This window comes from Chiloscyllium punctatum, chromosome 6 (assembly GCF_047496795.1).
Source record: "Chiloscyllium punctatum isolate Juve2018m chromosome 6, sChiPun1.3, whole genome shotgun sequence".
Classification (NCBI taxonomy): Eukaryota; Metazoa; Chordata; class Chondrichthyes; order Orectolobiformes; family Hemiscylliidae; genus Chiloscyllium; species Chiloscyllium punctatum.
The window spans coordinates 14,474,036-14,501,869 of record NC_092744.1 but is presented as its reverse complement, the minus strand read 5'-3'; the positions used below and the strand labels follow the sequence as shown (position 1 = coordinate 14,501,869).

Below are 27,834 nucleotides of genomic sequence, written 5' to 3'. Positions count from 1 at the left end.
CAAGGCTGAGAAGTGAAAGATGGGACCAGAATGGATGGAGACTGGAGGGACAGCGTTGACACGATCGGCAGAATGGCCTCCTTCCGTACGGTACGAAAAAGAAATGCCGATCTCTACAAAATCGCGAGCAAATATATTTAATTCTTAGCAATGCCAAGGCCACCGACAATGAATAAATTGGGTTAAGAAGGGAGAGGTAGCCTTGCCCCATTTTTAATAAAACCCTGCACCAACCTGCTAGCAGCGGCGTGGACTGCGCCATCTTCAACCGGAAGTGTCATCACAGGTCACGCCCCCTCGCCGGATCCACAATCCGCTCCAGAAAGCACGCCTTCGCTCTCCACGGAGACATACCCCGCCTCCCCTCACCACGGGGCCACGCCCCCTTCCCTCGGAACCACGCCCCCCCTTCCCTCGGAACCACGCCCCCAGAGCTTGGGGTCGCGCCCCGCCCCCTCCTCCCGTGGCTGAGCAACACGTCGCTCCAGAAGCGTCCGTGCCCCGGTCACTAATCCGCCTCCTTTCAACCGCCAAGCCGGAAAACGGCCAGGTACGGGACCCGCTGGAGGTGTACCGCACTCCAACCCGCGCCGTACGGAATGGGAAAGGTTTCTCAACTGGGAGTGGGGTTATTTTCGGTGGTTTGAGCGGAGGGAGCAGGGGTTTTGGAGGGGACTATGTTCTGCGGGCGGAGAGCGAACAGTATATTTCCGGTTCCGGCGGGGCGCTGGTTTTAGTCTCCATAGGTTATAGACGACGGCTGTGGTGAGTAAGGTGAGGGCTGTAAATGTCCCCAATAGACCGGGGTGAGGGCTGTAAATGTCCCCCATAGACCGGGGTGAGGGCTGTAAATGTCCCCAATAGACCGGGGTGAGCGCTGTAAATGTCCCCAATAGACCGGGGTGAGGGCTTTAAATGTCCCCCATAGACCGGGGTGAGGGCTTTAAATGTCCCCCATAGACCGGGGTGAGGGCTGTAAATGCCCCCAATGGACCGGGGTGAGGGCTGTAAATGCCCCCAATGGACCGGGGTGAGGGCTGTAAATGCCCCCAATGGACCGGGGTGAGGGCTGTAAATGTCCCCAATGGACCGGGGTGAGGGCTGTAAATGTCCCCAATGGACCGGGGTGAGGGCTATAAATGTCCCCAATGGACCGGGGTGAGGGCTATAAATGTCCCCAATGGACCGGGGTGAGGGCTATAAATGTTCCCAATGGACCGGGGTGAGGGCTTTAAATGTCCCCCATAGACCGGGGTGAGGGCTTTAAATGTCCCCAATGGACCGGGGTGAGGGCTGTAAATGCCCCCAATGGACCGGGGTGAGGGCTGTAAATGCCCCCAATGGACCGGGGTGAGGGCTATAAATGTTCCCCATAGACCGGGGTGAGGGCTGTAAATGCCCCCAATGGACCGGGGTGAGGGCTGTAAATGCCCCCAATGGACCGGGGTGAGGGCTGTAAATGTTCCCCATAGACCGGGGTGAGGGCTGTAAATGTTCCCCATAGACCAGGGTGAGGGCTTTAAATGTCCCCAATGGACCGGGGTGAGGGCTGTAAATGTTCCCCAATGGGCCGGGGTGAGGGCTTTAAATGTCCCCAATGGGCCGGGGTGAGGGCTTTAAATGTTCCCCATAGACCGGGGTGAGGGCTGTAAATGCCCCCAATGGACCGGGGTGAGGGCTGTAAATGCCCCCAATGGACCGGGGTGAGGGCTGTAAATGCCCCCAATGGACCGGGGTGAGGGCTGTAAATGCCCCCAATGGACCGGGGTGAGGGCTGTAAATGCCCCCCATAGACCGGGGTGAGGGCTGTAAATGTTCCCAATGGACCGGGGTGAGGGCTTTAAATGTTCCCAATGGACCGGGGTGAGGGCTGTAAATGTTCCCAATGGACCGGGGTGAGGGCTTTAAATGTTCCCCATAGACCGGGGTGAGGGCTGTAAATGTTCCCCATAGACCAGGGTGAGGGCTTTAAATGTCCCCAATGGACCGGGGTGAGGGCTATAAATGTCCCCCATAGACCGGGGTGAGGGCTGTAAATGTTCCCCAATGGACCGGGGTGAGGGCTGTAAATGTCCCCCAATGGGCCGGGGTGAGGGCTGTAAATGTCCCCCAATGGGCCGGGGTGAGGGCTGTAAATGTCCCCCAATGGGCCGGGGTGAGGGCTGTAAATGTCCCCAATGGGCCGGGGTGAGGGCTTTAAATGTTCCCCATAGACCGGGGTGAGGGCTTTAAATGTCCCCAATGGACCGGGGTGAGGGCTGTAAATGTTCCCCATAGACCGGGGTGAGGGCTTTAAATGTCCCCAATGGACCGGGGTGAGGGCTTTAAATGTCCCCAATGGACCGGGGTGAGGGCTGTAAATGTCCCCCAATGGACCGGGGTGAGGGCTGTAAATGTTCCCCATAGACCGGGTTGAGGGCTTTAAATGTCCCCAATGGACCGGGGTGAGGGCTTTAAATGTCCCCCAATGGACCGGGGTGAGGGCTTTAAATGTCCCCCAATGGACCGGGGTGAGGGCTGTAAATGTTCCCCATAGACCGGGGTGAGGGCTTTAAATGTCCCCCATAGACCGGGGTGAGGGCTTTAAATGTCCCCAATGGACCGGGGTGAGGGCTGTAAATGTCCCCCAATGGACCGGGGTGAGGGCTTTAAATGTCCCCAATGGACCGGGGTGAGGGCTGTAAATGTCCCCCAATGGACCGGGGTGAGGGCTGTAAATGTCCCCCAATGGACCGGGGTGAGGGCTTTAAATGTCCCCAATGGACCGGGGTGAGGGCTGTAAATGTTCCCCATAGACCGGGGTGAGGGCTTTAAATGTCCCCAATGGACCGGGGTGAGGGCTGTAAATGTTCCCCAATAGACCGGGGTGAGGGCTGTAAATGTCCCCCAATGGACCGGGGTGAGGGCTTTAAATGTCCCCAATGGACCGGGGTGAGGGCTGTAAATGTCCCCCAATGGACCGGGGTGAGGGCTGTAAATGTCCCCCAATGGACCGGGGTGAGGGCTTTAAATGTCCCCAATGGACCGGGGTGAGGGCTGTAAATGTTCCCCATAGACCGGGGTGAGGGCTTTAAATGTCCCCAATGGACCGGGGTGAGGGCTGTAAATGTTCCCCAATAGACCGGGGTGAGGGCTGTAAATGCCCCCCATGGACCGGGGTGAGGGCTGTAAATGTCCCCCATGGACCGGGGTGAGGGCTATAAATGTTCCCCATAGACCGGGGTGAGGGCTTTAAATGCCCCCCCATGGACCGGGGTGAGGGCTGTAAATGCCCCCCCATGGACCGGGGTGAGGGTAGTAAATGCCCCCCCATGGGCCGGGGTGAGGGCAGTAAATGCCCCCAATGGGCCGGGGTGAGGGCTCATTCTCCCTTTGTCTGTGTGGATTTCCTCAGTGCTCCAGTTTCCTCCCACAATCTAAAGACTTGCTGGTCAGGTGAGTTGGCCATGCTAAATTGCCCATTGTGTTCGGTGCTTTAGTCAGGTTTAAATAAAGGGTAGGAAAATGGGTCTGGGTGAGTTACTCTTCGGAGGGCCTGTTCCTATACTCTAGGGAATCTAAATGCACCCAATAGACCGTGCTCAAGGCTCTAAATGCACCCAGTAAACCGGGGCTCAAACTCTGTTATTTATAAGTATATGTTAATTCACCTTGTTTACGTGTATCTTAAAGTGTCTTTTGTCCGAAGTAGTTTTCCTTTATCGTATTTTCACTTTACCATGCTGTTTACTATCGTTGATTGGACAGCTGCTGCTGAAAGAGGTTGTATTTCTCACTAGCATGCCTTAAGTCAAATTCTGGCCCAAAAATCAGCATTAATTGTGCAAAAAGACTGGACATGTGAAAATCAGACAAAATAGACTTTTTTGGAAGATGGATAGTTTTAAAGCTTTCTTTAAAAGATTACCCCCCTTCTCCATTGCACACCTGCCTTAATGATCTGTTTCTGTGATGATGTATAGATATTTGTACAATAATGAAAATGGTTGGGCAAACTTGATTGCCATTTCGTATCGATGTCATGATGGATTACAACTGCGTGGGTTGGGGATTGGTTGTTCACTTTCTCAACTTCTGAGTTTTGTTTTGCATCAACTTTTTTTTTGTTTAGTCCAATGTTTTTGTAATTGATCTATCTCAGAGCAGGGATGTTAGGATTGTTGTGCTGCAGTGTATGCAGCATTTAAGAGAAGATAAAAGAATTTACATGTGGGCCTTCTCCTTACTTTAGGAAATATTTCAGGTAGAATGTGATTATATTGGGCAGTTACTCTTGTAAGTGGGCAAATAGGATTTAGTTACAGTGAGATTCTACAAATTGCAATGCAATGAATAACTAGTTAATGCCATATGAATTTTGTCCAGAACACTTGAGAAAACTGTTTGAATATTGCCATAGGATTTTGAATCACCTGAGTCCCATACTGCAATTTTTTTGCTTTAATTAATAATCTGAATTTAAAATGCCAATAAAACATATTCAATAGGTATTTCAGTACTCAGATCCAGGAACCTAAAACTTTCTGTCTCCGAGGCAAAAATCCTTTCAATTTTATTTAAGTGCATAACAATCGTTTCTGTTTTTGCAAGTGTGCATTTGATGAGTTTTCTTCCAGTCTGGAGCTATACACACAGCTCAGTACTGGTACCTGTCAGTTGTAATGGTACAATAGTTTAGGAATTAGGTCAAGCGTGTGTCATGATTGAGCCAAGGCAGCTGTGCATTTTTATCATGTCATCTGTGGTTGTTAGGTTCATGAAGCCTTTAGCACAATAACATGATGCTTTTCCAGAAGTGCTTTTCCATTTTTGTTTTTATTTTCTTGTTGAAGTAGAAGAGATTTAATCAAATAATGTGAAGAGCTGTCTGTTTATTTTTAATTTGACCCTTTTCCAGTTTAAAGTTACCACATATCATTCATGCCCCATGTAGAAAATGCATAGTTTATTGATTATTCCTGAGGACTGGTGTTGCTCGGTTGACAGTTACATACATTGGAGAAAGTGAAAGCCTTTGGAACACTAGTGCCTGTCTTAGTTTTGGAATCCTGTCTGTCCCCTGCCCGAAAATAAATTGCCTAAAGATGAGAAGTTGCCTCCATAGTCTTCATCTGAAAATAATTTTAATGAACAGTAGCAATTTAAATGTGCGTTATTTTTGAATTGATGGTATTGTTCTGGCTGTGGATGACATTTAAAATAAGCAAGAAAGTGACCTTCAAAATAAAATTTATTTTATATTAACAAGGTTTGGATTAGTGTGTAATGCATGTCTTTTGCAGCAGGTATGCGTGGGAGCAGATCAGCTCTTCCATCAGATGGGTTTCTGACCTTGCACTGAAGCAATCCAATCCATTCCACAGATATAAATTTCTGACAGGGTGCTCTCTCTTTGAACTTTGTGCAACCTTTGACATGGTTGACCATGTCAACCTCTTTGACTTTACCTTGTGTTGTCTAGCTCAGAGGAAGTGTCATCACTTAATTTCACTCTTGTCTGTTCAGTCATAAATGAATCTTTAGCATTAGTATCTCTTTCCATTAATTTCCATTGTCTCTGGAGTTCCTCAAGAATGTGCAGCTGCAGGCTGCTCTTTGGTAACAACTCCACTTCGTGCAACTATGCTGGTAACACCAACATTTTGACTCCTTTGTGCCTTCCATTAACATTTTATTAAACCACTTGATATTTACTCCTGGGTAAACTGTTTTTTCTTAGTTAAAACATGAAAGAATGAAGTACTCTACCTAATAAACTTAGTTTTCATTAGTCTTTCTATCCCTCTCCATGGCCACAGTTCTATGCTAGTCCAGACTGTATGGAATGTTTGCATCCCATTTGATTTTTGTTTTTGCCCATATATCCTCCAACAGAAATTACTGACTTCCCATCTTGGTTAGATCACCTAGCTTTGTCATCTCTTCCATAATTGGTTGCTTTAAAGCTGTGCAATCCAGACTTCTGGACCTGTGGGTTCCAATTTACCCAAAACTCTGTCTATCCTCTTCCAGTCTTGATCACCCTACCTACTTGTTATTGTGAGCCTGCATTGGTTCCCAATTTCCCCCTCCCTTTCCCATGCCTTCGTATTTGTACTTTGATTCTTAGGTCTAAATCTCTTTCTGGTATTGCTCGTCCTATCTCTTTAATCTTTTAAAGCTCTACTCCCCTCTTCTGCATTGCCGTCTCTTATGCAACCTCTTCTCATTTTGCATTGTTGACCAGGTCATCAACTGCCTGGGCCCTACACTGTGGAATTCCCTCTGTAGAACTGTACTTTTATTTCTTACCATTTTGACAAAACCTTGGTCATGTTATCAGAACCACCTTCTTTGTCTTAGTATCCATTTTCATCTTTTACTGAATCTTAGATATTTTTCCCACATTAAAGTAGCTGTACAAATGCAAGTTGTCTTTGTTCTAATTAACTGTATAAGGTGAGCCCCACAAAATAGAGGCTGTGGAGGAGGAAATGCAAAATGTTTGTTTTTTAACCGTTGGGTTATTTGAGTAGATTGTTCACTAAGTCTGGATTATTGCTTATGTTTACATACCTTGCTGCTGCTTTCTAAACCATATTATCCTCCCTGTAATTTCAAGACTCAGTTTTGACAATGTTGATTTTAATCTCCAATACGCCTATTGTTAATCAAAGTGAAAAATAGCCATTTATTTAACCACCTATGTGCAGCTGGTTTGAGGACAGTGTGCATACTTTAGTTGGCACAGGGTTCATTCACAATGAATTATACAAACTTGAAGCAGAACAGTCAACGAGGTTCTGGTCAAGGAGCACAGGTTCATGCAATCTGTTGAAGTGGATTACCTCCCCTCTTCAATTTTTCGTATCCTGTTGGTGGGACAAGGATTAGTTTTGGTTGTCGTCATGTGTAGCCTCCTGTATTGGCTGCTACCAATTGTGAAGATAAAAGTTCGGCTACTTTTCCCAGATTCGTTTGGGGAAGAATCGGGGAGGGAGAGTCTGGGGGAGCTGCTGCAGGGCAGGTGGTAAAAGAAATCAGACTATACTTGATCATTTTGTTCTTTGTGGATTTAAGCAAAGCTTTTGTAAATGCTGGGAACTGTTCAGAGCAATTGAAGGGGAAATCCAAGAAAGGAACCAATGAGTTCTATTCGTTTTAAAATAGTGATGGAAAAGGATAGACCAGATCTAAATGTTGAAGTTCTAAATTGGAGAAGGGCCAATTTTGACTGTATTAGGCAAGAACTTTCAAAAGCTGATTGGGGGCAGATGTTTGCAGGTAAAGGGACGGCTGGAAAATGGGAAGCCTTCAGAAATGAGATAACAAAAATCTAGAGAAAGTATATTCCTGTCAGGGTGAAAGGGAAGGCTGGTAGGTATAGGGAATGCTGAATGACTAAAGAAATTGGGGGTTTGGTGAAGAAAAAGAAGGAAGCACATGTCAGGTATAGACAGGATAGATCGAGTGAATCCTTAGAATATAAAGAAAGTAGGAGTATGCTTAAGAGGGAAATCAGGAGGGTAAAAAGGGGACATGAGATAATTCTACTTGCCAAAACTAAGGAGAATCCAAAGGGTTTTTACAATTATATTGAGGACAAAAGGGTAACTAGGGCGAGAATAGGGCCCCTCAAAGATCAGCAAGGCGGCCTTTGTGTGGAGCCACAGAAAATGGGGTAGATACTAAATGAATATTTTGCATCAGTATTTACTGTGGAAAAGGATATGGAAGATATAGACTGTAGGGGAATAGATGGTGACATCTTGCAAAATGTCCAGTTTACAGAGGAGGAAATGCTGGATGTCTTGAAACGGTTAAAGGTGGATAAATCCCCAGGACCTGATCAGGTGTACCCGAGAACTCTGTGGGAAGCTAGGGGAGTGATTGCTGGGCCTCTTGCTGACATATTTGTATCATCAATAGTCACAGGTGAGGTGCTGGAAGACTGGAGGTTGGCTAACGTGGTGCCACTGTTTAAGAAGGGTGGTAAAGATAAGCCAGGGAACTATAGACCGATGAGCCTGACCTCAGTGGTTGCAAAGTTGTTGGAGGGAATCCTGAAGGACAGGATGTACATGTGTTTGAAAAGGCAAGGACTATTTAGGGGTAGTCAACCTGGCTTTGTGTGTGGGAAATCATGTCTCACAAACTTGACTGCATTTTTTGAAGAAGTAACAAAGAAGATTGATGAAGGCAGAGCAGTAGATGTGATCTATATGGACTTCAGTAAGGTGTTCGGCAAGGTTCCCCATGGGAGACTGATTAGCAAGGTTAGATCTCATGGAATACAGGGAGAACTAGCCATTTGGATACAGAACTGGCTCAAAGGTAGAAGACAGAGCGTGGTTGTGGAGGATTGTTTTTCAAACTGGAGGCCTGTGACAAGGATCGGTGCTGGGTCCTCTTCCACTTGTCATTTACATAAATGATTTGGATGCGAGCATAACAGGTACGGTTAGTAAGTTTGCGGATGACACCAAAATTGGAGTTGTAGTGGACAGCGAAGAGGGTTACCTCAAATTACAACAGGATCTGGACCAGATGGGCCAATGGGCTGAGAAGTGGCAGTTGGGGTATAATTCAGATAAATGTGAGGTGCTGCATTTTGGGAAAGCAAATCTTAGCAGAACTTATACACATAATGGTAAGGTCCTAGGGAATGTTGCTGAACAAAGAGACCTTGGAGTGCAAGTTCATAGCTCCTTGAAAGTGGCGTCGCAGGTAGATAGGATAGTGAAGAAGGCGTTTGGTATGCTTTCCTTTATTGGTCAGAGTATTGAGTACAGGAGTTGGGAGGTCATGTTGCGGCTGTACAGGATATTGGTTAGACCACTGTTAGAATGTTGCATACAATTCTGGTCTCCTTCCTATCAGAAAGATGTTGTGAAGCTTGAAAGGGTTCAGAAAAGATTTATAAGGATGCTGCCAGGGTTGGAGGATTTGAGCAGCAGGAAGAGGCTGAACAGGCTGGGGCTGTTTTCCCTGGAGCATTGGAGGCTGAGGGGTGACGATATAGAGGTTTACAAAATTATGGGGCATGGATAGGATAAATAGACAAATTCTTTTCCCTGGGGTCGGGGAATCCAGAACTAGAGGGCATAGGTTTAGGGTGAGAGGGGAAAGATATAAAAGAGACCTAAGGGGCAACTTTTTCATGCAGAGGGTGGCACGTATATGGAATGAGCTGCCAGAGGATGTGGTGGAGGCTAGTACAATTGCAACATTTAAGAGGCATTTGGATGGGTATTTGAATAGGAAGGGTTTGGAGGGATATGGGCCATTGCTGGCAGGTGGGACTAGATTGGGTTGGGATATCTGGCCAGCATGGACAGGTTGGACTGAAGGGTCTGTTTCCAAGCTGTACATCTCTATGACAGGAAAATTTAAATATTAGTGAATTTTTTGAAGTGATCTTTCTTTTTAATGCAAATCCAAATTACGTATTTAAATATTAAATTAATTTCCTTATGCTTGGAATTAATTCACTTTTGTTTTACTGCATTTTAGTCCGCTTGTGTGGTACAAAACCAGCTTGGCCCAACAAAATAATGGTGGCCAAACAGAGAATCCGGATGGCAAATGAGAAACACAGTAAGAACATCACACAACGAGGGAATGTTCCCAAAAGTTCAGTAAGTCTTAGTTTTTGTGTCTCTACGTGTGCTGTAAAATTGAATTAAATCATGTGTCCTTTTGCCCTGTGGAATTGCTTGATTTATGGCTAATAATAAATTAAGCCTCAACTAAATTTACCTATAAAGTGGTTCAATAATTAGATTGTCCGACTAATAACTGGGGCTTTGAGAATTAATTTATTTCCCCTTCCAAACCTCATCTCTGTTGGGATTTTGTTACACAGAAAGCTTCAGGCTCTGTTAAAGTTCTGTCAAATTTTTAGTACTAGAAAATTTGAAAGTAATAGCCTCTTAATGTCTGTCTACCACTCCTAATAAAAAATTTCACGGCCCTTTTTTAACATTATTCCCTCTGTCTCTGGTTTCCTCTTCCATCTCTTGACCGTCTTTCCAAATTTTTCACAACATGAATTGATCAGCTTTTATGAGCCACTGAAGATCCCCAAGCTGCGATACTGTTTTCCGGTGGTAATGTTGGTAGTTCTGTCTTAATTGATTGAAAGCTTCATGATACCTCATCAATATAAGGCAGTGATAAACTGATTGGAATCTTATGCATGTGTTTATCATCGTTATCTGTTAAGTTACAGTGCTGTACTACATGGTTAATCTGCAAGTTTCAGTGATAAGAAACAATATTACGCATTCTAGTTATTTCAGGCAATATCATTTCAAACTTACCCAGCATCAGTTAATTCCATTAGTATGTTGTGAAGTAATGAATGGCATGTTTGTCATTCCAGAAAACAGCACCAGATGAAAAATCATCAGTTGGTCCCTGGCTGTTGGCACTTTTCATTTTTGTTGTTTGTGGATCAGGTAACTTTTAGCTTTTTAAAACTCATTTTTGTAATATCAGCATTCAAGGTATGTGAAACGTAGCATAATTGAGAATAAAATCTGGTTAAAACTGCCATCATGAATCTTTAATAGTGAAGATGAGCTACTTCAAAATGCTTAATATTGAATGTCCATTGATGGTTAATTTGTTTGTCTAGTATAATGCATTTTACGAAATATAATGTAAATAGTCATTTGCCAGCGTAGAACCTGAGTACTGCTGGAAAAAGATATGTTTAATCGTTTTTTGTTTTGCATTCATTGGGAGATAATTTTCAAATTATCAATTTGAAGACAACAACCAACATTCGTACTTTGTAATAACTTAAACTATGCCTGACAGTTGACTATCAATCATAATTAATTGGTGCATTTTCCATAGCTACTAAAGTCCACTGCTGTCGGCAGCCAACATTGACTGAATTGTGTGAGGAGTCAGGACGAAGTGGCTAAGGCAATTTTGAGGGGGGTGGGGGAAGAGAGGTGGGATTGGTCTTTGCTTTTAAATACTAATTAATATGAAGTAAAAGTGGGACAGTCTATTCATGTGCTGGAGCTGGTGTCACTGTGCACATAACCTGGTGAAATCAGCAATACAGACGTGGCAGTATCCTGACGTATGTCACAGCCAGCTGATATCACCAGCCACTGACCGTTTGAGCGTTGGAGTAATTCCTCAATTTTGTGTACACTTTTTCGGGCAGTTTGCCTTTTAATCAAAAATTGATGTCCTGTAAATTGTAGAATTAATTTGCTTTGATTTAATTGAACATCAGACTTTTTATGGATGTCTTGAGTGTTCTTTAAATTTGACTTTTACTTTCCACATTACTCCTCATATTTTGAGTATCTTGGTGTCATTTTCATTTATTCTCTTTCCTCGCCCCTTCAGTTGACTTTTCTTTGATGTCTCCATACCCCTGGTTTCATTTATCTTTTTGCTATGGCTCCTAATTTGAAAATGCCTGAATGTTGAAGGCAGAGATTCTTATTTTTTTTTACCCCACTCAAGCCCTGGTATCAGTGTCTGAGTGTTTAAGATTTATATTCCTGATGGAACTTATTTGGAGTATTGATGAAAGGCTTGGCTGTTGAAGCCTTCCATCACATGGGAGTAGCTTGCAGTGTGATAACAGCCTGAGTTTGGTTTATCCTTCTTTGTGAATCAGATGTAGGTGAACAGTTGTCCTTTTCAAGTTGGTGCTCATATTATAGCTGTCCTTGACCTACTAATTCAGGACACTGTCCTCGAGGGGGGAGGGTTGAGTAGAGTGGTCAGGCATTGATGTTGGACACTTGCAGAGAATGTTTCATCATAGGACGGGTTGGACTGAAGGGTCTGTTTCCATGCTGTACATCTCTATGACTCTCTGTAGAAAAGCCATTCAGCTCAACAAGTCTTGCTGCACAAGATCCTGCTGTCACTTGATTTGATCACTCAGTATAACATAGTCCTTGCTGTTTCAGGTACTTAGCTAGCTTCCCCCCAGCTGCATCTGTTTATTTGCTTTTTACTGTTAGCCAGCCAGTTCTACATTCATGTTATCTCTGAATGAAGTTTCTCAATAGTTCCTTATTGTGTTTGCTAATGCAGACAGCCTGCTATTTATGGCCTTCCAGTTTTGGACTTCTTTTTCTTCTTGCTTATTTGCATAACTGATCTACATTCCAGTGTTGCCAAATATCCCCAAAATGTATTGAATTGGTGAGGAGAGCCTGTGAGCAATGACATGACAGACCTAGCCAACCTCTAAGCCAGAATGGGTCAGAAAAAATCAATTTGTGCATTAGAATAACATTCAACAAATTGAAGAATTTTCTATTTGAATGTTGAGGTGAGACACAAAATTGAGGTCTGGAATATATTGACTAACCAGTCATGGTGAAGCAGCAGTTGTCAAAGTAAACAGAATGCTTGAGTATACAACACCATATTTCTTCAATGTCACAGCTGTATCTTAATTGGAGTGTGGCACACAGTTTTGACTGAGGCATGTTACACAAGGGCAGGTGACCAAACAGTTGGTCAAAGTGGTAGGCTTTTAGGCTGTCAGTAGTGTCTTAAACAAGAAGAGTTGGACAGTCAGGAATGATATATTTCCAAGTCAGGATGGTGTTATTTGGACAAGACCTTAAATGGTATTGTTCCCATCTATCTGCTGCCTTTGTGTTGCTACTACGGAGCATCTGTGGTGGAGGGAATGCATGCTTGTGGATGTCATGCCAGTCAAGTGGGCTGGTTTGTCCAGGTCAGTGTTAAACTTGGTGCTGTTGAAGTGTACTCATCCGTGCAAGGTAGAAGCATCTTATCACATTTCAGACTTGTGCCTTTTTAGATGGTGGGGTAGGCTTTTGTGAGATAGGTGGTGAGTTACTTGCTGCAGGATTTATAGCCTCTGATCTGTTTAAGCCACAGTTTTTAAATGCCTCGTTCAGCTCAGTTTCTGGTCAATTGTAACCCCATGGTGTTGATACCGTTGATTGAACTGATTTTGATTGGAAAGGCAAGGTAAATAATCTGAGAGGCTTGCCTCCTTCTTACTTTAAGTCTCTAACTTTGTAACCGAGAAAGAAAAACCAATTAGTTTTTTTTAATGTTATGTTTGTTGCTATTTGGCTCCTGAATTTTGCCACATTGCATTGCAACATGATGTTCAATGACAGAAGTTAGAAACAAAAAATTTGGCAAGTTGTCAGAAGTACCTTTGTTTTTAAAGCAGGCTACTTGGGTCATGCATTTCATATACACCTTCCTCTTGCTTCACAGTAGTGAGAATTGTTTTGGTGCAAATGACATTGATGCCAAGAGGAGTCTGATAAACATCAAGTATAGTTAGTATCAGGTATAGTCAAGATTTTTATTTTCTCCAAAGTAACATATTGAATTTACTAAATTTAAAATTATCACTGATCTTGGAACAAGTTGTCCCAGCCCCTGATTACTTCAAATAAAATCAGTAACTACACTTTTTAAGCAATAACTTGAGTAAATAGTCAATATGATCCTTTGCTTTTAACACATTGTTATTCTCCAAGTGTGACATTTAGCCATGGTATAATTTTTAAGGTGCCCTTTGTGTTCTTGAAATATTTCCTCACAAAATTTAAAAATAAACTATCAGTAATATCTTGTGACAGGTTTGGTGAAGATAATTCAGCTTTCTCCGTTCCTAGCAGTCTTTGCTGTTCCCCTTTATCACAGGTGGTGCACTTTTTTCTTGAATGTAAAACTGGGCTGCTCCTTGTACCAAATTCTGTTCATTGTGCAGGCATTGTCTGGATGAGTCAAAGCATCTGAAAACAGAACCTTTGGTTTAATTTGTCCGTGCTGACCAAACTAAATTAGCGTCACCTGCCTGCGTTTGGCCCATATCACTCCAAATCTTTTGTATTCCTCTATTTATCCAAATGTCTTTTAAACATTGTAACTGTTCCTGTATCCATTTCCTCTGGAAGTTCATTCCACACGCTAGTCACTGTTTTTTTAAAAAGACGTTGCCCTAATGTCCTTTTAAAATCTTTCTCCTCACCTTAAAAATATGTCTCTCAGTTTTGAATGTCCATACTTTAGGGAAAAGACCTTTGCTATTCATCTTATCTGTGTCCCTCGTGATTGTATGAAGTTATATAGGGTCACCCCTCAACCTCCTGTACTGGAGTGAAAAAAAGTCCCAGTCTATTTTTTTCAGACTCAAACTCTCCATTCCTGGCAATATCGTGGTCAATATTTTCTGAACCCCCTCCAATTTAATAATATCCTTCCAATAACAGGGTGACCACAACTGTACACAGTACTCCAGAAGAGGCCTCCCCAATGTCCTATACAACCTAACATCCAACTGCTGTACTCCAAAGGTTTGAGCAATGAAGGCAAGCGTGCTAAATGCCGCCTTAACCGATCTGTCTACCTTTGATGCAAATTGCAAAGAATTGTGTACCCAAACTCTGAGGTGTGTCTGTTCTCCAACACAGCACAGTGGCTCAGTGGTTAGCACTGCTGCATCACAGCCCCAGGGTCCCAGGTTCAATTCCAGCCTTGGGTGACTGTGTGGAGTTTGCACATTCTCCCCGTGTCTGCGTGGGTTTCCTCTGGGTGCTCTGGTGTCCTCCCACAGTCCAAAGATGTGCACGTCAGGTGAATTGGCCATGCTAAATTGTCTGTAGTGTTAGGTGCATTGATCAGAGGGAAATGGGTCTGGGTGGGTTACTCTTCGGAGGGTTGGTGTGGACTTGTTGGGCCGACGTGCCTGTTTCCACACTGTAGGGAATCTAATCACAACCTAGTTATTAAGATAATTGAAACAAAAAAAGGGAGGAATATTTTATTTATCCCATTCTTATAATTTGGAATGGTTGAAAGAGTATTGGAAGCAACATTACAAAAGGGAAATCTGATAAATATTTGAAAAGGAACAAGTTGTATAACTACAGGGAAAAAAAACAAGGGAGTGAGACTCTTTAGATTGTGTCCATGCTAATTGTTTGAAAAGCAGGGGGCCAAATGGCTTCTGTGATAAGATTTTGTCACCTGATTCCATTCATTTCTACATTTCAACCTTTTGTGAGGAAATATCTCATTGTCCGCTTTGTCTTTCTGACAGCACAGCTATGTTTGTATTTGGAAGCTGTATGGGTCACCTTGACTTAATTTTCCCCCTAATTCCACCAGCTTTATCTTAAAGTGACCTTGTATTATGCAACGCAGTGGGTGGAGAAGCTTTAGTCAGTTTTGGAATGGTCAATAATATATTTGCTATGAATCCGTCCTTGTGTTTAAGGAAAAATACCACCTGTACCACATCTGTTATTCTTCAGACAGCTAGCCAAACCAAATCAGCCTCTGTATTTGCAGGACAGTAAAAACCTTTAGATATCCTTAAGATTGACCCCAATGGTTCATCAGACTTTTGAATAACCGGTCCCAGACTCTTTGAATAATCAATTCTAGACACCTAGGTTTGTAGTGTAAACAAAGGACTTGGTAATTAAACAGAGGAAAATTTTTAAAAATGAAGTGATCTAAATGATTTTAAACCCAATAGCCTTTATTTTCAGTCACACTCATACAAAAGATAGTCAAACATAGTTAAGGGATAAATAAAAGAACTAATAAAGTTGGCTAGATTTCATTGGTTTTCACAATGCATTGTACCACAGGCATAGATAATTGTTTTTGGTTTTTTGACAATGTCTATCAGGGCCTCCTTTTCAGTCCTCTGAGAAAGTTTGTGATACTTAGTTTCTAATCCCCGAACATTCAAGAGCTGATAATGTGAGGTTAGGCAGGTAGCTTTGAAATCTTCATGTTGTAGCATCAACTGCCAAACTCTTCCCCAAAATCTATGTCCAAACTCTGTCTTTTCCCTGTCAGATTGATAGTCTTCCTCAGGAGGTCCTAGTTAGTGTTCACCATCAGACTTCTGCTTGAGCACAAGGTTTCTTCCAGACCTGCTAGAACCAAATCCCAAGTGTCAGCCTTGTTTGTGACCATATGTGCTATATATTTAAACATATTCTTCTTCTTCAAAGATTCTGTAGAACCATTTGATCAAGAACTGACCTGCAATTAATTTCCAGCTGTTATCTCACAAACATTTGTTTCTGTTCTCCTCTTTGTTTCAACACAAGCTGCTGCTCAGAATCCAAAGGTCATTTTCAGACCATAATTGATCAAACAAATAATTAAAAATCAGCAAGCGTTCAAAAAGGTAATAGTTCCTTCTTGCAGTATATACTGAATTAGTGAAAATAATGCCCAACTAACCATCATATAAAATGTCATACGTGTGTACCAAGTTAATAGGTACAGAAGTACGGCATTTAACCTCCTATTGTCATTTAGTGCGATCATGGCTGATCAGTGACTAAACTCCATGTACCAGCTTTTGCCAACAGCAAAACAAATCAATCTTCAATTTAAAATTGTTAAAATAAGGTCACTCCTGAAAACCCTGGGCTGAGTTTTTTTTGACATTGCCCCTAGTCCTAGATTTCCCAGCTTAGAATAGATCTGGAGAAACTACTTCTATGTTCCACTTAATTTATTAAATTTCAGATCAATCTTGAACTTTATAAATTCAAAAAAACACAATCCTGGTTGCTATGATCCCGTGGTATAACTTAACCCTTGTAGCTGCAGTATTGTTCTGTAACTAGCTGTAGCCTCAGGAGTTGCTCTCAGTGCTTCAGATGTGGATTAACCATATTTGGAGTATATGTTGTACTTTTTTTTAATTCCAAGATGAAACCCAGCATTCAAGTAAAGGTTTTCATTACTTACTATACAAGTGCATGATTATAATTTTTCTCGTTTCATGAGATGTGGGTGTCATTGGAAGGGCTTTCACTTGTCCATTCCTAATTGCCCATTGCAGTGTTGCAGTGAGTCTGTGGTCAAATGGATCAGACTAGATACGACAGCAGATTTACTTCTATAAAGAGCATTATTAATGAACCAGAAGTTTTTATAACAATTATTCAAACCAATTTTCAGGTTCCTGATTTCTTTAATTGAATTTAAGCTCTGTAGGATTTGACTCAATACCTTGGGGTTACTGGACTAGCGACATTACCACCATGCCACGATCTGCCTGATCTTCCAGTGTATTTATATGCACTGCCCCGTCCCTTTGGGCTTCCCCGTTTCTAACTTTTTGCAGTTTTGCAAGTGCCTTGTCTGGTTCTTTTTAGGTCTGTAATGGCTGACCTCCCATTTGTTGACATCAATTAATGTGCCTTGCAGTTTTGCTTATTCATTGAAATTGCTGATATAATTTTGATTCTACCTGCTTATTTGCAATTACCTCTCCTTTTGTGTCACTGGTACACTTGGGTATATGACTTTTGACCTCATTATTTTAAGTTGATAAATGCAGTGAATAATTCAGGTCCCAACATATCCTCATAGAATGACACTAGTCCACAGTCTGCTATTTACAGGATCTGCAATCCGTACTGTCTCTTGTGCTGCTCGACCAGTTGTCTAGTTAGGTCAATGCGCTGCTTTCAATTCCGTGAAATTCAACGACGCTAACTTGTTCTTGGAGTAATTTATTAATGTGTTCATGTGCATTTAAAGCAGCTTTGAACCTCCACTCAGCATCCGATCAGAATCTGAAAGAGAAATAAAGGTCAACATCCCAGATTTTACTGATAGAGGTTTCTGGTGGTGTAGCACATTGATGGTGGGCTTTCACAATTGTTTCCAATACTGACTGCAATTTCAGGATGTTAGGTAAGCACAAGTTAGTGAAGAAATCCTGTAATGACGGTCTATCAGTCAGGGTTCCCTCTCCTATGGCTGACCCCAGAACTAACAATCATGAAGCCAGTTAGAATGTTAGGTCTCTTGCTATTTGACACAGCTTGAAAAGTTTAGCATCTTGTTCACGAAGTGTTAGTGGATTTTTAACTGCAATATAATTCACAAAATTTGAACAACAGAACTGCCCTGGGGAGGAGGGGGACAAGGTCTTGATTGCTGAGTGCTGTTGAATTGTCAGGTCCATTTTGAAAAGCTTGAAAAATCGTTAGGAAAATAAAATGCTGCAGAAGCTGCAAACTTGAAATTAAAAGAAACTACTGAAAATGCTTTGAAGAGTTAACGTTTCAAGGTGATAACCCTTCAAGTCTCTTCAGCATTTTGAAACATTAACTCTGTTTCTCTCTACACGTCTTACCTGACCCATTGAGTAGTTTCAGGAATTTCTACTTTGAATTTTTGATGGCTTTCTAATTTGCTTTGCTTTCTTCTTTCACATTGACCCAACTTTATTTTTTCCCGATTTTGAAAATAGCTGGATAAATTTCAAGTGATTCTATTTTGTGCTTTGTGTTTCTTCACAATGTCTGTGTAGATCATTTAATGTAATGGTTTGCATGGACACCTTAATGACCTCACTACAGCTCCAGGCTGTCAGTGCCATCAATGGAGATGGCAATCAGCTGCACTTGCAGAGCAAGGCAATTGAGGTGAATTTCTGGCCAAAGATTGCCTGATCTCTCAGCAAGTTCTGTTAAGAGGTTAGTGGAAAGTGGCTTTGCTTCTGCCCTGGTTGACTGGAGACTCTGATTTCACATTGAACATGTTTATTATAGAATCATACAACATAGAAAGAGGTCACTGTACTAGAACTATCTAACTAGTGCGACATGCCTGTCATTTCCCAATTGGTTTTCCTACTTTACTCCTTTCTAGCATTCATCTAATTTGTTTTAAAATTGTATTAAATTTGATTCTGTCTCTGGCTGCCTGTTTCTGTCAATCAGACCATAGGATGGAAGAGCAGTAGTAGTTAATTCGGCCCATGTTTCCTCCTCCATTCAATGAGATCATGGCTGATCTGATAATCTACAACTCCATTTTCCTGCTTAATCCCAATAACCTTTGTTTCCCTATGTTATAGACCTGACCAGATCTCGACTGCCAACACCACACTCACCCAGCCATCTTCTCTCATCTTCCCCCTCCTCCACCCCCACCCCCCAAGCATGCTCGAAGGAGTACTCTAAGGAGATAGCCAGACCCATCCGTTATATTTCTTTGAAGGCACGTGTGATCCTATTGGTCCACCACCAAGCTTTAATTAAAACACACTTTATTCTTATAATGCAGTTAAAATACAAAAAAAATTGGCCTAATCTTAACTTTATTGAGCTACTTAACAAGATACTTAACAGCTGTTCCAGTGTAAGCTGCATCCCACACAAACACAATTTTATAATAATGTAATCCAGCAAAACTGTTATGGTTCTCATGTGCTGTCTCTTTCTAGTCCAGAAAAAAGAAACAATCTGAATCTTTTGATTTTTTAAGGGAAGCCTCACTGACTAAGATTTTAGCAGCCAGGAACTCAAACTTTTAGCTCAGCATGAGTGAATCCATGTGGAGTGGGAATGGCACAATAGGTCAGACAGTATCCAGGGAGCAGGAAAGTCAAAGTTTCAGGCCAAAACATTGACTTTCCTGCTCCTCAGATACTGTCTGAACTGCTGTGCTTTTCCAGCAAAACAAAAAAGCTGTTTACCACTGTCTGTCTGAAGAAGACATTCCAATGCCTCTGTGGCAACACTGAAAGAGAAACAGTACAGACTGCATCGAGTCCAGTCACATCAAACCTTTATTGATTTAAAATGTCAGTCAGAGTCTTGAATATTTGTAATGACGAGCCTCAACAGTTCTCTGCAGGAACAACAAACCTGAAGACTTGCTACGCTTTGAGAGAAGAAATCCCTCCTGTCTTTTAAGTGGGCAACCCCTTACTCTTAAATTATGCCCTCTGGTCCAGACTCTGTCATAGGGGAAAATATTTTTTCTGCATCTACCCTGTCAAGTCTCTTAAGAATCTTGTGTTTTAATAATGTGACCTTTCATTCCCCCAAGCTTACAGGCACAACCTACTCCATCTTTCCCCACACCATTCTCATTAGGAACTTAATAGCTTTTGTTTTACTATCCTGTAGAATCCTCTATCAGCACAGTGGGTTTACCTGCACCTCAAGGGCTGCAGTGATTCAAGGTGGTGATTTACCCCATCTTACTGAGGGCATTTAGCACTGGACAAGGCCTCGCCACATCCATGAATGAATAACACACAAGCTGGCACATCCTGGTCTATGGTTGCCCTGTGTGAGAGGGGCAGCATGGTGTTTACATTGTGGGACCTTTCCCTAGGCCTGGCAATGTCTGTTCATGAGTTCAGGGTGAGTGTGACCCAGTGTTGATGTTGGATATTGTTGTTCAGAATGACAGCCTTGTTCTCTAATCAACACCTGGGTAGCTTTTGATAAGGTGTAAGCAATGTCCTTGATGCCTTCCCAAAATGCTGGGTATCATAGGAAGATTGGAATGTCACCTGAATGCCAACAATATTTTAAATTGAAGTCATTTTCAGTGCTATTTTGATTTAATTATGTTAGTGGTTCCACCTTAATTTGAAGGACCAGTTGGTACTCTGCCAGTGTCAGCACTGTTGGTTTATTTTCAAATAGGCATTCAGATGCTGCCTGCTGAAGGGCATACGCTCGAAACATCGACTCTCCTACTCCTCAGATGCTGCCTGACCAGCTGTGCTTTTCCAGCACTGCACTTCTTGATTCAGGTGCTCCAACAGACCCTGAAGGAAGGGTCAATACTACTGACCATTTCATAAACAAATCGGCATCTTCTAAGATGTTCAGAGCAAGTAACTATTAAAAGGGCAGCACGTTGACTCAGTGATTAGTACTGCTACCTCCCAGCACCCAAGACCCCTGGGCGACTGTGCAAACTCCACACTAACATTCTCCCTGTGTCTGCGTGGGTTTCTTCTGGATACTCTGGTTTCCTCCCACAGGTCAAAGATGTTCAGGTTAGGTGGACTGACCTTGGGAAATGCAGGGGATAGGGTAGTGGGTGTGGGTGGGTTGCTCTTTGGACGGTAGGTATATAGTCATTGGACCGAATGGCCTGCTTTCACACTCGAGGGATTCTATGAAAACTTGTTAAACTAGAAGGTGGGGAAAGTGGTGATCCAAGGTAGTAGTTCTCCTTTCAGCAGTGTATTCATGCCCATTGGCAGAGGTTTCACAATACTGTTCAAACATTACCATGTATAAGGTCACAGTGTCCCTATTAAAATATGCTACTTTATTGATTTTTTTTTTACATTGCCCTGGTTACCATGTAACAATTTTGCCACATTCATTTACAGTGCTTTTACACTAAATATGTATGACAGTTGTAAAATATTCAAGTAGAGGCCCAACTTTCTGTCATGCTTCTTACAGACCTTCACTGCTGGCCTTGGGCAAATCCATCAGAATTTGATCAGGGTTCCAAAGATTAGCACTGAGATGTGATTGCACAATGCTCTGCATTCCAGAGGGGGGGGGAATGTTTTATGGGAGTTTTGAGGCTTTTAAGATTCCAAAAAGGAATTGACTGGTTAGCCAAAAAGCAATTACTGTCATGGGTAGAAGAGTTTGGAATAAGAGATAAAAACATGATTTTGAAAATTTAGTTGTGGGATGTGGATATCGCTGGCCAGGCCATTATTTATCGCAAATCCCTAATTACTGTCTTCTGAACAACTGCTGTCCTTGGAAGATATGTTGACTGTGCTGTTAGGAAGGGAATTCCTGGCCCAGTGACAGTAAAAGAACAGTGATGTAGTTCCAAGTCAGTGGTGTGTGTGATTTGGAGGGAGTTTATAGATGGTAGAGGTAGATGGAAAGTCTTTTCTTGTTCACTCATGGGATGTGAGCATCACTGGCTGAAGGTGGTAATAAACTGCCACTTGGAATCACAGCAGTCAAAGTGCTCTAAGTAGACAATACTGTTAGGGAGGGAACTCCAAGGTTTTGACCCACTGACACAAAAGAACTAACAATATATTTCCAAGTCAGGACGATTAGTTTGAGGAAAACCTTAAGAAAGTGGTGTTTCCCTCTATCTGTTTCCTTAGTTTTTTTTTGAGGGATGTGATCGTGGGTTTGAAATGTGCTGTTGGTAGAGCTTTGAATTTCAGCAGTGGGTATTTGTAGATATGGTGCCAATCAAGAGGCTGTTTTGTCCTGGATGGTGATGACCTTCTTGAATATTGTTGGAGTTGCTCTCATCCAGGCAAGTGCAGAGAATTCCACCACAATCCTGACTTGTGCCTTGTAAATAGTGGACAGACTTTGGGGAATTTAGTGATTTACTTACTGCAGTATTCTAGCATCTGGCCTGTTTTTGTAGTTGTAGTGTTTATATGGCTAGTCCAGTTTCTGGTCAATGAATAACCCTCAGGATGTTGATAGAAGTGTTTAGTTAGGGTAAATAGATGCAGTGTCAAGGGGTGATGGTTAGATTGTCTCTTATTAAAGGTAGTCCTGACCGATATATGTTTGGCAGAAATGTTTCTTGCCTCTTTAGACCAAACCTGGATATTGTCCAAATGCAACAAGGTAGTCAGAGTTGTACACAATGGAAACAGACCCTTTGGTCCAATTCGTTCATGTTGACCACATCCTAATTAATCTAGTCCATTTTCCAGCATATGGCCCGTATCCCTCTAAACCCTTCCTATTCATATACCCATCCGGATGTATTTTAAATGTAATTATACCAGCCTCCTCCACTTCCTCTTGCAGCTCATTCCATGCACTCACCACCCTCTGTGTGAAAATGTTGCCCCCTGGCTTCCTTATAAATCCTTCCCCCTCACCTTAAACCTGTACCATTTAGTTTTGGACTCCCCACCCTGGGGAAAAGGCCTTGGCTGTTCACCCTATCTATGCCTGTCTTGATTTTATAAACCTCTATGAGGTCACCTTTAACTTCTGATGCTCCAGGGAAAATAGCCCTAGCCTATCCAGCCTCTCCCTATAGCTCAGACCGTTCAACCCTGGCAACATCCTTGTAAATCTTATCTGAACCTTTTCAAGTTTCACAATATCCGTCCTGTAGCTGGAAGACCAGAATTGAACTCAGTATTCCAAAAGGGGCCTAGCCACTACAGCCGCAACATGACCTCCCAACTCCTATACTCAATGCACTGATCAATAAAGGGAAGCATACTAAACACCACCTTCACTATCATCTACCTGAGACTCCAATTTCAGCGAACTATAAATCTGCACTCCTAGGTCTCTTTGTTCAGCAACACTCCCCAGGGCTCTAACATTAGGTGTATAAATCCTGCCCTGATTTGCCTTTTCAAAAAATGCAACACTCCACATTTATCTAAATTAAACTCCGTCTGCCACTTCTCAGCCTATTGGTCCATCAGATCAAGAACCGATTATACTCTGAGGTAACCTCCTTGGCTGTCCACTATACCACTAATTTTGTCATCTACAAACTTAACTAACCTTTTGACATGGACTGCTTCAATGTCTGAGGAGCTGCAAATGGAACTGAATATTGTGCAATTATCTGTAATTATCCCCACTTCTGGCCTTTTATGTTGGAGAAAAGGTCATTGAAGATGGTTGGGCTGGTGGTATCTTATGCTCCCCATTGCTACCACTGGCAATGAAGTGAATGAGTGTTGAAGGTGGTTTATATGATGCTAGTCAAGTGGGCTGCATTTGTTCTGGGTGTTGTGAGCCTTGAATTGTTTTCTGGCTACACTTATTCATGAAGTGGAGAGTAGTTCATCAAATACATTTCTTCTGCCTTTGAGATAGTGGATGGGTATTGGGAAGACAGCAAGTGAGTTAATTGACTCCCAATTCCCAGCAGCTGACCTCTTGTAGTCGCCATATGTTAAAGGCTCATTTTCCATTTGTAAACCCTTCAGTTGTGAAGAATAGTCATGCCAGACTCAACATTAATTTTTCAGTCTCCACAGATGGTGCCAGACCTGAGTTTACCAGCATTTTTAATTTGTTTTTTAGATTTCCTGCATCCACAGTATTTAACTTCTATTTACATAGCTCATCTAGTTCAGTGTTTGATCATTGGTGACCCTAGGATGTTGGAGTGGAGGATTCGATGATACTATCAATGTTTAAATTCTCTGCTGGAGATGATCAATGGCACAAACGTGGCAGCCTAAGTGAGGCTGTTGTCCAGGTCTTGCTGCATATGGATATGGATCACCAGAATGTCAGGAGTCATGAATAGTGCCGATGGTAGTGGCATCTAATGGAGTACAGTTAATGACGCAATAGTTGAAGATGATTGGACCTAAGACACTAACCTGAGGAGCTCCAGTAGTGATGTCCTCAGAATGTGATAATTGACCTCCCAACAGCCATAACCATTTTTCTTTCATGTTAGGTATGACTCCAACCAGTGGAGACCTTTTCCCCTGTTTCCCTTGACTCCAATTTTGCTTGATTTCCTTGATGTCATATTCCTTTGAATGGTGCATGAACTCTGGGGCAGTCCCGCTCGCCTCCCCTTTGGAGTTCAGCATTTTTGTCAAAGTTGGACCGAGGTGCTAATGAGATCTGGAACTGAGAGGCCCTGTCAAATTGAATGTCAATGAGCAGGTTATTTTCTTTGTAATAGCTGCATAATTGCACTGTCAGCAACCTCTTACATTGCTTTGATTTAAGAGTAGACTGATGGGGTTGTAAATGGCAAAGTTGGTTTCTCCTGCACTTTGGGTGGATCATAACTGAGCAACTTTGCATATTGTTGGATATATGCCAGTATTGTATCTATATTGGAGCATCTTTGATAGAGGCCTTGTTAGTCCTGGAGCAATAGTCTTTAGTACTGATGCAGGGAATGTTGTCAGCCTATAGCCTTTACAGTTTCTAGTACTTTCATCTTCTTTATCATGTGTAATGAATTGAGTAAGCTGAAGTCTGGAGTCTAGGGTGCTGGGCACTTCAGGAGGGGATTGAGATGGATCATCCATGTAGCACTTCTGGCTGAAGTTGAATGCAAATTCTTCAGTCTTGTCTTTTGCACCGGTATGTTCAACTCTCCCATTGCTAAAGATAGGGATGTTTGGAGTGCTCGTCCTTCTGTTGCATTTAATTCTCCACCACCATTGGCTGTGGCAAGTTTACAAAACTTAGATCTAATACATTGGTTGTGGAATCACGTAGTCTGGCCTGATGCTAATGTATTGTTTATATACATTCAGTATGTATTGTTGTGACCATTTCAAAGAGCTCATTGCAAAGGGAACAAAAGAAACAAATTGAATCAAATTTTCCTTCACTAATGAGATGATAGGCGAGGGACTTGCTCCCCGTGCTCTTTGTAATGCTAAGGACGAACTTCCAGGATACTCGACTGCTGGTACCAACTTGCCTACTTCCGCCAGTTGTCAGGCGGTTAAGTGTGGCTCCCTGAATACAGTATTAGAGGCACAATTCAGCAATTCATGTTGAATTGGAGCTGAATGCGTGAGTCCCCGTTCACTTCCTTTTCCCATTCCTTCCAGGCTGTCCACCAATGCCAGGCCTCTGAAACAGGTTTACAGAAGGTGAACAAGAGTGAAATGGCTTTCTGTCTCTGAACTGTGGAGGCTGCAGAGTTCTGGTGATACTTTGAAGGTGTTGTTAACAAGCAGATCAACCTGGAGCTATCTTCCATTCAGAATCATTCCGTAGACTTTGGCAGGGATGGTGCTGCTTTGCATCACTTTACTGAGTAATTTAGGTGATACGGATCACAATGCCAAATGTTGCAGGTTCAAAACACTGGTGTAGTCCTAGGCTGGGAGTAAGACTGAAAGCTTCCCTGCTCCCGTCTACCTTGCCTCTATAGAATATAAACATTGGGAAACCAGGTAATACAGATTGTGGCAATCATCTTCTAAGTAATGTTGAATTTCCAGTGGGAGAACACTTTGCACATATGTAATGCGCTGCTTGCTTTTCAAATCCTACTGAAGACTGCAAGAAGACAGTCTGATGCCTTAACATTTGTGGAATGCTCCCTGATGTATCATATTTGATTCCCAGTGCGGGAGCCTTGTCAGATGTGATGGAATCCAGGTCTTACAATATTACCCATCAACAGAACATCCAAAGTAAAGAGCTTCAAATCCAACTCGTTCGTCCTCCAGTATTTAGTTTTGGTTCCCTCCTTCCATCATTTAAGTCAGTGCACCAGCGAGTACAGAATTTGGTCATTTTGAAGCCTTTTCCACGGATGATTTGGGTAAGGGATTACTTTCAATGTCTCATTAATGACTTCAAACAGACTTGGAAACTGTACATAAGTTCATTAGTCAGTTTCAATAACCAATAATCACTGCAATATGTTGTGGTGTTACAGGTCCTAAAGACATGTCTGACATCATTTCTAGTTCATCCGTGTTACGTGGAGTGACACTATCTTTTCTCCAGTACTTCATGTTAGACACTTGCTGCCTGCTTATGTGCATCTTGTACAAGTCCACTAGACAATTCTGCGTTTCGTGGCTACCTATTTGATTTCCTGCTCTAAACTAAGAAACCTATTTTAAATCATTTTGATAAGCAAATCAGCAGATGGCCATTAACTGAAACAGCATGCACTTCCTCTCCCCTCCAATTGTTTAGCAAGGTGAAAGTTTTCTGAATGTTAATTGAAAGTGGGGCTATGCACAACTTAAGTTGAACCTGCTTTGGCTGTTAAGATTGAATTTGCAGTTCATTCTAGCACTCTGAAAATATTGGATTAGTGTTCAAACTAAACCTGGAACAGCCTTCTGATTTCAAAAGGTGCTAATTAATTCCGTTTCCTTCCAGCCCTAGGATTCCTTCGCATAGATTCTGTGCTCACGTCTGGTCTTATGTAACCTTGTTTTTTTTAAAATACGAAAACAGTTCTGATGGTGATCGCAACATTTCCAAGACTGGCATTTGTTTGTAATTTGAATTTTAAACTGACACTTTTTTTTTTTCTCCTTCCTCAGCTATCTTCCAGATTATTCAAAGTATCCGGATGGGCATGTGAAATGGACAAAATTCAAATCTCTACCTTTTTAAGTGTCTTGCTGTTAATTCCAGCTGTGAGTCTGACCATTCCAACACTTCCTTTGTCTTACAAACAATGGATTTTACAGAATTCATTTTTCTGTAATTGCTTTTGAAGAAACTTCTAATTCCATGGTGTTGCTAAAAGTCTAGTTCGTTCCTTCGTGTGACCCAAGAAGGCAAGGATATAGTAAAAGCCATCCAACAGTTTAATTTTGTATTTTAATCAGGGAAATAGTTTGTAAGATCATATTTAATGTGAATACTTTATCATTATATATAGTTGGTATGTAGGTTTAAAAAAAACCTTTTTGGTGTACTCAGATGTTTTTCCCCTTTCTTTCACACAAATCCTTGAAAATTGTAGAGAAGGTGGTTCTCCTCCCTGTTCAATTTGAGATACAAAATGTGCATCTTTCTAAATTAAATTTATAATTCCAGAAAAGTGCCTTCTTTTGTATATTAAAATGTACAACCATTTTAGGGCTTAGGTCTGAATGCTTCTCTGATCTTAGAACGTGAATTGATTTTGGTGTTTATTTTTGTTGAATTAAGGGTAATCTACTCTCGTGTTTTAAAATATTTGTGTCTGATCGATTCAAGAACTAGCTGAATTCGGGAGGCCGAAGAGAATGGCTGGGGCGGGGGGGGAAGTGGGTTCTGTTTTAAGCGACCCAAGGCAGTCATCTGTATGCTTACGAGCCTAAAGCTGCCCGATTCTCTTGGGTGAGCAGCCAGTTCCAAGGCGGTTATGTCCACAGGCAATTTGTTCTCTTGGTGGTAATTGAAACAAGCTAAATGTAAGAAGCTTCTCCATTGCCAACACTGTATGGTCTGATAATGTTGTGAATCACGGCATGCTGATAACTCCACATTTCGTGATCGCTTGATTGCTGCTTTGTCTTACCAGGTCCAATCGATTGTGTTTGACTGTAAGCAGCTGCAGCACTTGTTGCTGAAATAAATATATTTTTGCTTGAAA

The 27,834-nt window shown here is 42.2% G+C and overlaps 2 protein-coding genes across 4 annotated transcripts in view; one reads left to right on the top strand and one right to left on the bottom strand.

Moving 5' to 3' along the window:
• Window positions 1-351, bottom strand: part of eif2a (eukaryotic translation initiation factor 2A) — a 61,284-nt gene extending 60,933 nt beyond the window's left edge. The window contains exon 1 of the mRNA XM_072572044.1: window positions 235-351. Coding sequence (XP_072428145.1) covers window positions 235-262 — 28 coding nt within the window. The 5' untranslated portion in view covers window positions 263-351. The remainder of the gene's footprint in view (window positions 1-234) is intronic.
• Window positions 352-434: 83 nt separating this feature from the next.
• Window positions 435-27,834, top strand: LOC140478731 (stress-associated endoplasmic reticulum protein 1). Of its 3 annotated transcripts, none has more exons than XM_072572041.1 (4): window positions 435-550; window positions 9,493-9,617; window positions 10,364-10,439; window positions 26,792-27,834. In XM_072572041.1, exons 2-4 carry the CDS (start codon window positions 9,534-9,536, stop codon window positions 26,830-26,832), a joined length of 201 nt encoding a protein of 66 aa, XP_072428142.1. In that variant the 5' UTR covers window positions 435-550; window positions 9,493-9,533; the 3' UTR covers window positions 26,833-27,834. The 3 variants fall into 3 exon arrangements, with proteins under 3 accessions (XP_072428142.1, XP_072428143.1, XP_072428144.1); XM_072572042.1 differs by lacking the exon at window positions 435-550 and adding an exon at window positions 676-765; XM_072572043.1 differs by lacking the exon at window positions 435-550 and adding an exon at window positions 725-774.